The sequence below is a fragment of the Amphiura filiformis genome, chromosome 15 (assembly GCF_039555335.1).
Source record: "Amphiura filiformis chromosome 15, Afil_fr2py, whole genome shotgun sequence".
NCBI lineage: Eukaryota > Metazoa > Echinodermata > Ophiuroidea > Amphilepidida > Amphiuridae > Amphiura > Amphiura filiformis.
The window spans coordinates 38922175-38934759 of NC_092642.1; the positions used below are offsets into that span (position 1 = coordinate 38922175).

General features: G+C 36.3%; 1 protein-coding gene across 1 annotated transcript; it reads right to left on the bottom strand.

The window, feature by feature from the left end:
* Window positions 1-1028: 1028 nt before the first annotated feature.
* LOC140170942 (uncharacterized) lies at window positions 1029-1379 on the bottom strand. The gene has a single exon (XM_072194137.1). The coding sequence runs from the start codon at window positions 1377-1379 to the stop codon at window positions 1029-1031; it is 351 nt and encodes a 116-aa protein (XP_072050238.1).
* Window positions 1380-12585: the final 11206 nt, after the last annotated feature.

The window sequence follows — 12585 nt, forward strand, 5'->3', positions numbered from 1 at the left end:
ACGCTGGAGAAGAACATGCAAACAAAATGGCCGACATGTCCCGGCCACTTTCCAGCGAAAATACAGCTTATTTAGCCAATGTGAACACGGGGTCATCACCAGAAATATTTTCCTATCATATTGGACTAACACGTCAGCTATATGGTATTTCACGATATAACAGTAATAAAAAGAAAACTACAAACGTCCGTTCGTCGGATGTTTGACGAAGTGACCAGCTCTAATGACGTCACTATGTAAACAACATAGAGGTATAAATAATTAATTAGGTAATACCAAATATGGAGGTATCCAAAAGTATGCTAATTAGAACAGGTTAGAAGGCACGACGAATCAGAATACGATCCTGGTATCCAATTCTATGCAAATGAGTTGAAGGTGGTTACGTGAACATGTACACTAATGCGACTCTTGTGTATACCGACCTCTGTGGGGCTAATAGGAAATCCTAAATGGCAGGGGTGTTCGCAGAATTCGCAGAATTAATGGGTAGTATAAAACAGTCTGTTCAAGCATACATCTCTGGTCCAACGGTAAATTAAATATTTGAAATATTCCAATGTAGAATAGAGTTGCAATGCTCCCTCTCTCTCTCTAAGGTCACATTGCATACACGTATGCAGGTGTGGTTCGTATGAGAGTATGCCAACGAATGCGGTCAGCGGCAGCCCTGGTAGCCTCAGTGCGTTTTCCCTCAACCATTCCTTGGACAATTGTTTTCTGAAGGCAGTGATGTCTGGTGATGTGGCCAAAGTATGATAACTTTCTAGAAATGATATCGGCTCGCAAGGTCTTCTGAACTCCAAGCTCTTGAAGAACCCACTCATTTGTTTTCCTCGCAGTCCATGGGATCCTCAGGATTCGTCGATAGCATCACAGCTCAAAAGAATCCAGTCTCTTCCAGTCAGATAATTTCATCGTCCAGGATTCAGATCCATATGATGCCACAGCAAATGCTGTTGATTTTAGCAAACGAACCTTGAGTGATGGAGGAAGTTTACTTTTCCACAGTTTGGTCAGGTTTGAGACTACGCTCGAGCTATTGCCAATCTTCGTTTTATCTCCTGGGTGCAGTCACTTTTGGTGTTAATGATGGAACCCAGAAATTCAAAGCTTTCCACCTCTTCAATGAAATCACCCTCTAGGGAAAAGTTTGCATCTGTGTCATTTCGCCCTGCGTCTACAATCATGACTTTCGTGTTCTTTGTGTTCAAGATCAGTCTCCTCTGTTCACTTGCCGATTTTATTGCTTTCAATAGATCCATCAATTCCTCTTTGCTACTGCAAACCAGGGTTGTGTCGTCTGCATATCTGAGATTTGTGATCCGCTGATCACCTATGGTAACACCTCCTCCAAAGTCTTCCAAAACATCTCTCATGATGCTCTCAGCATAGATGTTGAAGAGCTGAGGAGACACAATTCACCCTTGTCTCACACCTCTGCCAATTTGGAACCACTCTGAGTCACCTCTACTCGTCCTGACTGTAGATTCCTGATCCTGGTATAGAGTACTGATGAGCTTCACCACGTGAAATCCCATATCCCCATGATGTTCCATAGGTCTTGATGGTTGACACAGTCAAACAAAGGTAGAGTGGAATGGAATGTCCTCTGCATTTTTCAATGATATTTCGCATATTGACAATTTGATCCCTGGTGCCTCTTCCTGCTCTAAACCCGGCATGTTCGTCTGCTATCTCAGTCTCGAGCCTCTGTCTCATTCTGTTGTTGATGATCTTGAGAAGAATCTTGCTGACGTGACTGATTAGGCTGATGGTTCGGTGGTTTGAGCACTTTTATATTCCCTTTCTATTTGCTATTCCGCATCCCTCCAGATTTTGTCACATAGCTTCCACATAATGATCACACCTTGCTCACCAATGTAGACAATTAATAGACAAACCCAACTTTGACCCATTTTTCACAGGTGTATTTATAATCAAAAGTCAGAAGGGTTACATATTCAAATAAAAAAATCTATTGTCTTGGAAAATGTTTGCTGAAAAAATCGTGAAATTAGCATCTCGCGTTGTTGAGATGACAATTTAGGCAAAATTAGTCAAAATTAATATTATCCACGAAATGGAAATCATGGGTGTCTAAGGGCAAAGAAGCCATCTTTATTTTGGAACCAGGTTAAGGTTTTAAAACGTTACATAAATGATATATTCATTAGTAACCTTGTGTGAAAATAATGACGGAATTAGCATTTACCGTTTTGTTTTCAAGACACGTTTTAGAGCGATACCCAATTTTAATGTTTGTCCACGAGGCATTAAAATTTTGAACGACAGCACACTCTATGTAAGGTAGATTTGGAACAAGTGCCATTTTCTTAACCTCATTAGTATTGAAGTAGAACGGAGTTCCCAAAGTGTTACTGCCCCTGGTCTTGAGTAGGAGAAACAGTATTTGTTGTTATTTTCACATTTACCTTTAGTTAAAGATGTTCATTGTTTATGAATTAATAAACATACCTGGTTCGTTTAAAGTACAAAAAACCTCGCCATTATAAAGAAATAAAATTAAAATATCTTTAAATTTTCCTGTATGGGGGGCGGCCATTTTCGATCATTTCTTAACGTCACTATAGCTCATGCAGCCCAAGTATCGATACAGCTGAGTGGGCATGATAAACAAAAGGAGCTGGTATCCGTAGTATTCCTCATTCAAACCAATTCAATGCATGACCTCGGAGTTACCTGCATGACTTTGGCGGGCTATTTTGAAACAGGTATTTTTGCCCAAATTTGACCTCACAGATGGATTCATCAAGTCTTTGTCATTCTGAATAATTATGTATATTTTATATACTTTAGACCAGCAATTTAGCAGTTATGATGCCCAAAAGTTTCCATACTTCCAGGGTTAAGACCAACCGTAAAGGGATCAGCCGGACGGGTTTTTTTAAAGGACATAATAATATTGTAGTACTTGCCTTTCTAGTTACATTGACGGTATTGTTAGAATCAAACACTTTTGCTAATTAGTGTAATTAATTAATTAAGATCATCAGCAGAAGGCGCCATGTTTCGATACTTGGGCTATAGTGACGCCACATTGCACACATTGGGTGGGCACTTAGGTCGTGTGATAAGCGATATTGGCAACACGGAAATCAGCGCAAAACGGAACAACCATTGCCAGTTTTGGAGAAAATCCCCCAAACCGGGTTATTTTTTTTGGACAACGTAACGAAGTAAAAATGTTTTTTATTAATTTTTAAAAACTAGATATAATAGATAAATATCTAGGACTCTTTTTATATTTGATTGAATTATGATCAATTTTACTAAAAATATTTGAAATTTGGCCGAAAATCAGGCTTTTTATGATTTTTTTTGCAAAATTTAGCATTTTTCAACAATTTTTTGTGAAAATTTCTCAAAGGTGCGACTGCGCAGTGAAGCAAAATCATCTTCAGAGCGGCAAAGCGGTAAGAAAGTATGAAACCAGCATTACGCGCTAAACTTACAACGCACTACATGTTCCAACTAGTGCGCTCCTCGACAAGCGTGTTCCACGATGACGCGGGCACTGACGTCTACCGTATGATAGACTGCATCCAGGAACCAATGTAATTCAGCGCTTGCAATCTAAATCACAGCCATTGACTAATGCTGGTTTCATACTTTCCTGCCGCTTGCCGCTTTGCCGCTCTGAAGATGATTTTACTTCACTGCGCAGTCGCACCAGAAACGCTAGCGGTGACCAGCGGCAAGCCGATATATCGATCACTCCACCGCTTTGCCGTACGACGGCAGCACCTCGGAGCAACTCGGAGCGGTGCCGCTTTGACGTATGAGAACAAAATACGATTTTGGAGCGGTGCTGAGCGGCAAAAGTGACTTTAATCAACTGTAAAGTTTGCTGAGGCTTGTGGATCAACGTCTAGGCGTTGTGCCTGTGCGTAGCGCACTATAAATCACTGCGCCAAAAGTGACTTTCAGAGTCATGCCGCAGACAAGTGCAAGCGGCATGATGAAGCGTCACGCCGCTCAGCGGCAAGCGGCAGAAAGTATGAAACCAGCATAAGAATATCTATATAATAGACCAAGTCTACACTCATAGAAATGACTTGTTCGCCTTGTTGGCGCAATTCAAAAGGAGTAAGTTTGGACAACTAAAAAATAGTGTAAAAGTTGCCAAAACAAAATTCATTTTAGTTATCCGAACTTAAAAAATGTTGAAAAAGCTCAAAAAATTCCGTCAACTAATCAACTTTGTTGGCATTACTTAAAAGTTGATGTTAGTCGTTGCGTCAACTTTTTAAGTAATGCCAACTTCTGAATTCAAGTTCAGGGAACTTAGAAAAATAAACAAGGTTCAAAGAACCAATTAGTTGAGTTATTGTAACTCAACATGTAAGTTGATGTAACTCGTTCATATGTGACCGTCCACGGCGAATGAGCCGTAAATTCCTCCCCGGTCAATTTTGTTTTATTTCGTGTTTAAAAATAAACATCATAAACTTAAAATGGTATATCATTTGACTTCAAACGATATCCAGAAGCGGGGTTATGGTTTGTTAAACTTTGCTCCTTCAACAAAATTATAGCTTTTTACGTTTTTACATGTGTCTCTTTTTCCACATTGTTGGCAATAAATATCAAACAGTCATAATTGGCGGTCATTTCAAATCATCCCCAAGTCAACGAGGCTTAAGAAAGTTCTCTCATTGTTAATTGTTGGTTATGCATACCGGTACAAAATACAATGCCTGGTAACCCACCACTTGAACAGGATTTAGCAATATAAGCAAACAAAGACCATAGCTATTAAAAGTTCTATAGCCATCTAAGGTAGAAGCTTATTATCCACTTCAAGAATAGGATTATTGATTAGTTTTTGACTATCGAAATGAGACGGATGTCGGGCCAGCTTAAGTTACCGATGAATATGACCTTCGTACACATTTTACACCGTAACTCAGAATACAATTTAGGGAATTTACGGCTCATTTGTGCTGCCGGGTCACATATTAAGTTACTGGTATTTATTGTTTTGAGTTATTCCAATTTGGTACTTTGTTACTTAATTCACGTAATTGGATAATTTTCTGCACAATTAGCAGTATTCAAATATTTATTTTTGTAATCAGTGCAAAATGTTGTATACTATAGCACACCTCTAGAAAATTATGCTAACCTAGTTTCATTTTCTGAGTTGTAACAACTCAATAAAGTAAGTGCAAATGAGTGCGACCAACATAATGATATCGAGTCAGCGTTACTCAAAATTGTACGCGTTGGCATTACTCGTATTGTTGACGCAACGACTTACATCAAATTACTGAGTAATGCCAACGAACAATTTCTATGAGTGTATGTGGTAGAATGCGTCTTTAGAACGTCAATTAGACGTCGGAACGGGTGAATAATATCGCCTGTATGCATTCTTTCACATTTCTCTAACTCCCTCGCTTAGTACAGAAGTTGAAAGCTAGTTGGTGCACAAAGTTTTTTTGCTTACCAACAAAATCGTGTCCTAACAGGAATCAGATGTATCGCCAAAGCTGAGCTAAGGTATGAAGAAACGAATCCACGTATGTCACGAACACTGTTGGCTGTATCACGGTAAAATTACGCCCTTCTATTACAGCGACACTTGAAATATACCTAATAATATCCCGTATAAGCTATTGACTCGTGTTTTATTTTTATTTTTATACCTGGTAAAGAACTTAACACAAGTTTTTTTTTTAATACAAGATTGTGTGGTATACGGATTGAAGGTGTATATGTGGGGGAGAGGTTACAACCATAATGTGGAACTGAAAATCTATACAACTATCTACACTATTAAATGGGAGGTTATTACAACGGGTCTCCTTTATCCATTGATACCAAAATAAGTACCCAGCAAACGCAAAAACGTTTTAAAAACGTTTTGAATAAGTTATATTTTGGCTTTTGGTTTAGGTAAAAACGTTTTAATAACATTAAAATGTCGGGTTATATAAAGGTCATGAAAACGTTTTAAAACGTTTTGTATGAAAACACACTACAACAATAATTTTAAAAATGTTTTATTCTAAACTATTTTGGCAAACTTTGCAAATATTTTGTCAACACTTGAATAACATTATGTTAAAATATTTGCACCCAGCAAACACAGAAATGTTCTTAAAATGTTTTTTCAAAACGTTTTAGTATAATTTAAATGTCGGGTTATATAAAGGTCATGAAAACGTTTTTCAAACGTTATTGCAAATATTTTATGCAAACATTTTTCGCAAAATATTTTTTCAACCCCCAAATAACATTCTGTTTAGAATGTTTTGTATCAAGTTTAAAAAATGTTTTTGGAATGTTATTAAAACGTTTTATACCATTTATATAACCCGACATTTAAACGTTTTTTGTAAAACATTTTTGTTTGCTGGCAGTAGATTATCAAAAATGTTCTTTAATGTTATGAAAACGTTTTATACCCTTAACATACCCTTTATATAACCCTACATTTAAACGTTTTCTGACAACCTTTTATAACCTTTTGTGAATGATGTCGAAAACGTTTTGTGTTTGCTGGGTATCAACATGTTCCACATGATGGTGCTATAAACCATTTCAAATCAAGATCGGAAAAGTTCGGAAAACCGCGGTATTTATTCAGTAAGCTAGAGGTCAAATTGGCGGACAAGAAATGTCATGAATCACGGTACCCTTTTGAGTAAAAAAACAACTTACTTAGCCAAAATCAACATGGGTCATCGCGAAAAATATTTTCCTAAGGTATTTAACTAACACCTTCGCTATCTGGTAATTCACATATGGTTACCATGACCACCGTTTCGAAAAAATACCAACATTATGAGTTGTAAGTTGTGTTATATTCATTTTTCAAGCATATTAGGAATGTTCAAGTGCCTCCTTAAAGGAGGATTTTGTGTATCCTCTTTTATGGTATGTTTGAGTATATATCCACACAAAATTTTATTACCAAATTTCAGTTGATTTTGATTTTGCGTTTGCGAGTTATGCATGATTATGACATTGCTCCATGCAATCAAGTGCAAAAGTTCCTGGAACACTTGTTAATTAGTTAATTAAAATCGTCCATGTGAAATTCACCATATGATATTTTAACAGATTTTGTATAGATTATAACCTATATCGAACCATATAACCCTCCTACTCCCATCAAATAATGTTGGAGCAAACATGTTACGTATAATAAATAATAAGGAGAGAGGGCGGGTCATTGAACTGTGCAAGTGTCCCAACAATTTTGCACTTGATTGTCTGAGAGAAGAGAAAAAAATTAAAAACTTCGGTCGAAGTTTTGCCACAAGTTTAAAAAAATAACGGTTAGTTCATGAAAAGAAGAAGTGAAATTTAGCAAAACGCGACGAGGTTTATTTGCCCGTAAGAGAGCTCTATTGTTCCGCTATTGTATCCGCTATTGTATCCACTATTGTATTCTATTCATAAAAGCTACTGCAGGAATCGCGGCAATCCCTGATATTGCTGATGTCTACCGCCGGCGTTTCGCATTTATTAACAATCAAAATTATCCCATACTCTTACATTTATAGTCTTATTCTCACCTTTTATATAATATTCAGAAATTGCAATTCGGAAAACTACTAACTTTTCAAGTGAAAATATATATTCCATCGAAAATATATCAGACTTAATTGTATACATAGAAATCTATTATACCCAACCCATAAGTGCCCAATGCACCCAAATATCCCCGACCCTCTATGACTTGTTCACAAGTTGATGCTTTACAAATTACCCTCACTTGACCAAACACGCATAATACATGATCGAAACACCCAGCAGAGTTTTACATAAGATTATGTGGCTTGTCTTAAAGGGGGGTAACCCTATTGGTTTTGGATATGGATTGTCTTTAAAATTACATAATAATATCAAATATCTCCCCCTTTATGCTGCTTTGTGAAAAAACGAGAGCATTTTCAGCGTAAATGTGAATAAATAGCCAAATTTGCAATCCAATACCTTGTATACGTGAATTGCATTCTGGGTAGGCATGCAACAACAACAATTCCCGTTCGTATGACGAATGCTGACATGCTGCAATGCCCGGCCCGTATTGAACGGAAAATATTTGTTTTTTTTTGTTTTTTCGTACCGTTTCAGAAAAAAAGGAAACAAAATATATTTCCCCTTGCAATATGTACATTTCAAATTAATATAAAAAAGTTTGGGTTAAAATGGAGAGGAAAAAAAACCTTCCGATACCGGGTTTTGAACCGGGTACCTCTTGGGTAAAAGAACGGCGCGCTAGCCAATTGAGCTATTTCACCAACTGAAATAATCAAGGAATTGTTTTAATTATATACGGCGGACCGTCTCCTCAGCACTTAGCGTAGTTCGCTTTTTTCTCTTCCCATGATCCGAAGTAATTTTTATTGTTTACAAACTGGTATACCTGTAAAAACCGCTGTGATTCATGATTTCTCCGGAAATACATCGACTTGGAGCGTCAAATTTCAGGATAGTAATGAGAAAAATAGTATCTATTATGTGATACCAAAACCTCATCAACAATGAAAAAAAATCGGGGATGATGCTGTCGATCGGGTCACGGACCTTTAATGATTCAAAAGATGCTACTTTCTTACCCACTGACACTAGCTAATTTGCATGGCAGAAATCTATAGTGCGGACACTCTTCAGTCGCAAACCAACAAAATTCGTGCTATTTTGGCGTTCTTGCAAAAGAATTCTCGTGAATCGAGTGCCCTCTCAACAATATCCCTAGATGTTTGCCAATAATGACACACTCTAGAAACAGCTTCATTTTAAGAATTATTTCAGTATCCAAATCAATAGGAACAGAATGAGTATGGTCTACACATTCCAGGAAAATGTTTTATTTGTTTCTTCCGCCATTCTATATTTCCCTAAAATTATCACATTTTTTCTCCAAAATCCTATGTAAATGATTCTCCACGCTACGCAGAAATTATGTGCGATAAATCATACAAATTTACCACAATTTTACATCACTTTAGACAGTATTGCAATATCTTGATGATTTTTAGGCATTTTGAACGGCAACTTGAGTATTTTCATAAATCAAATATCGCGCCAAGGGGATGACACTCTTATTCACGCATTCATTTACAACGCTAACTTACAACGTTGTGAATAAATATTTGACACCATAGAATATAAAAACTAGTAATTTGATAAGTTAAAAAAAGATTTTTAACGGAATAAATCTAAATAATATGATTATGCAGTTTATTCCGTTAAATATTTACCCCACACCACTCCACGCCATACATAAATTCTGCCAGTCACATTTCCCCAATATGAAATGTTTTTAAAGTAAAATTTTAATTTTAATTTTACTTCATTAAAGTTTGGCGGAGGCGGGGTTCGAACTCACAGCGGCGGACTGCTTTGGATACACTATGAACCCAGCGCCTTAGACCACTCGGCCACTTGTCTTCTTGTAATTCATTTGAAACTTATTTGAACATATAATCGCAACTTCAACATAGGCCTACCACGTGACAAGCAAAGGCAGAAAACGTACCATATTTTGGAATTTTATTTGCCTAAAAACATTTATGTGTATTATTAGCGCTCAATTATTGTTAACTGTGTGTTTTATACAAAAAAATCCAATAATAAACATAACTGGGCGTCTGTATGGACAATACATTATATCGATTTTGACACGTGCTTGTGTCTCAGTACATTTCCATGGTCAGTAAAATACTATATAGGAAAACCTACCATTTTCTTGTATACACGTTCGATGTTTTTATCAATTACATAAAAAGTCCATTTTAGACCCCAAATGTGTTTTCAGGAAATAAAAGATTAGATTACCATAAAAACGAAACAGTAATCTTTTGCCGGGTCTAATGTAATATTCACATAGGATTTTCAACGTTTTTTCTATCCTTATTCTTGCTCAATTAAAAAAATATTTTGGCGTATATAAAATTGAAATAAAATTCTCTGCTTCTTAAACGACATCAAATGTGCCACAATTGGGTATCACGAATCGTTATATATGATGTGCAGTTAATATTCATATTTTCTTTTATACAGAGGATGCTTCAGTTTTGACAGGAAAAATATTTTCTTGAAAACCCTCTCACTCGGTTATTTTAAAAATGTAACCACGCTTCCCTAGAATGTGCAATAAATTAGCATTAAAATTTTTCTTATTCTAACAGCAAGCGTTTCTAGAATGTTTTATGGCGAAATGTGGTGTATATTTACCCCATAATTTCCCTCATTCTTCAGGCCCTGCCCTCTATCGGTAATTTAAAGTTTAAGCTTGATTGCTATTGTTTCTTTGTAAGCCTGCGGCGCAATTATCACATTTTTTCTCCAAAATCCTATGTAAATGATTCTCCACGCTACGCAGAAATTATGTGCGATATATCATACAAATTTGCCACAATTTTACATCACTTTAGACAGTATTGCAATATCTTGATGATTTTTAGGCATTTTGAACGGCAACTTGAGTATTTTCATAAATCAAATATCGCGCCAAGGGGATGACACTCTTATTCACGCATTCATTTACAACGCTAACTTGTATCGAATCCCGGTGGTTTGCGACCAATGAAATGTCCGCACCCCTGGATTTATTAATCCCTGGTATGAATTATGTATTAGATTTGTCAAGGCAATAACCACGATCCGTTTTGTAATAATATAAAAGCACTTGCAATAGAATCCCGCTGAGTTCAATGAACTGCGCCCTGAAACCGATGGAGAAGTGCCCCATAAAGAAGCTATCCCATTGACCTCTATTAACAGGTCAGTGAGCTCTCCATACACAAATGAACAAGTACAATAGGACAAGGCCAGCACCTATTACCTGCTTAGTAACATGTTATTTTGAAGTCTTGAAGATTAGTAATCGTCTGTGCATATGAACTGCGCATTTATGATGCAAAATATTAGTTCTATATAATATTAAATTACAAATACTGGTATTACACCCATAGTGGGTAGGAGAACATGAAAACTAATATGAGATACTGTATTAGGATCACATATTAAGTATCATGTGAGAGTATACTCTTGTACTCCAGAAGACAGGATCACATATTAAAAAGCGCCCTCTGTTGTTATTAATCGTATTTAATGCGTATTTACAACGTTGTGAATAAATATTTGACACCATAGAATATAAAAACTAGTAATTTGATAAGTTAAAAAAGATTTTTAACGGAATAAATCTAAATAATATGATTATGCAGTTTATTCCGTTAAATATTTACTATAATTTCCCTCATTCTTCAGGCCCTGCCCTCTATCGGGTGCTAATTTAAAGTTTAAGCTTGATTGCTATTGTTTCTTTGTAAGCCTGCGGCGCAACCTTGAACAATATTGTCCTTGAGATAACAGATAGCAGGGCTACAAAGAACCGCTAACCGCGAAATATGGATATCCAACTAGTTTGCCCCTCGGAGCTTCAAAAAACCACTCACCCCGAAATATGGATATCCAACTAGTTTGCCCCGTAGGGCTACAAAGCACCATTAACCGCAAAATATGGATATCCAACTAGTTCACCTCGCATGGCTACAAAGAACCACTTAGCGCGCAATATTTTTTTACCTCAAAAAAAAGAATTAATATCTACCAAAAAACGTTTCAAAACGTAAAAAGCGGCCAAAGTTTAAAAAATCTTTCCTGTGTGGCTTTTCACCCTTTTTTTAAACTTGGTCCCATTTATGAAAGTTTTTAAAGACCCATACGAAGTCATCTATAGGCTACTTGTTGGTTTTCTTAGTTGTCAATGTTTATTTTGTAGAGCAAATGAATTAATGTTCGTGCGTAATTGAATTTTTTTCCGTATAGACGTTATAATGTATTTTGTAGCAAATACTCACTTTGTTAAATTCTTCATCGTCATGTGCGATTCTGCGCCTTATGTACAGATGTAGGGCCTATATGTAGCAGGTTGACACACAGTCAATTTGCTAAGTATATAATACTCTACTACTCTTTATGATCACGCAATATAATAAAACATAAACCTTGAAATGTTTTTGATAATACATACGGTAGCCTACGTCATATTGCACCGCTTTCGAACAGTCTTAAACCTATAAGAGTACATTGTTGCATGTAAAAATTAGGACTCATTCTTCATGTTAATACTACTTTACTAAATGGGACCAAGTTTAAAAAAGGGTGAAAAGCCACACAGGAAAGATTTTTTAAACTTTGGCCGCTTTTTACGTTTTGAAACGTTTTTTGGTAGATAATCTATTAGTAGGTATGTCACAGTGGCTGCACAATAATTCTGCTACACTGTGCATGCAAGCATAACAGTGAATTGAAAAGGGCGCGCTTCAAATTTGGCCAATTTTAGAAAACATCCATGTCGATAAATGAATTTCTTCATATGCTTCATTTATCCAAATTGTTTAAATTTTTAATATATGGTGTGTGAAGGCTTTCCGAGGCTAACATCGGGTCCTTAAATAAAAATATTGTTTTGTTTAAGAGCTACTGCCTGTTTTTATGGATTTTTGAAGATCGCTCATAAATCAGTAAATATAGGCCTATTGAAGTAAAGGAACTACCACCATTTAGCTGAAATACTAATCTTTCTTAGCATGT

Coding starts and splice junctions, on each gene's coding strand:
- LOC140170942 (XM_072194137.1), bottom strand. CDS start 1,379: ATGAGAGATGTTTTGGAAGACTTTGGAGGAGGTGTTACCATAGGTGAT.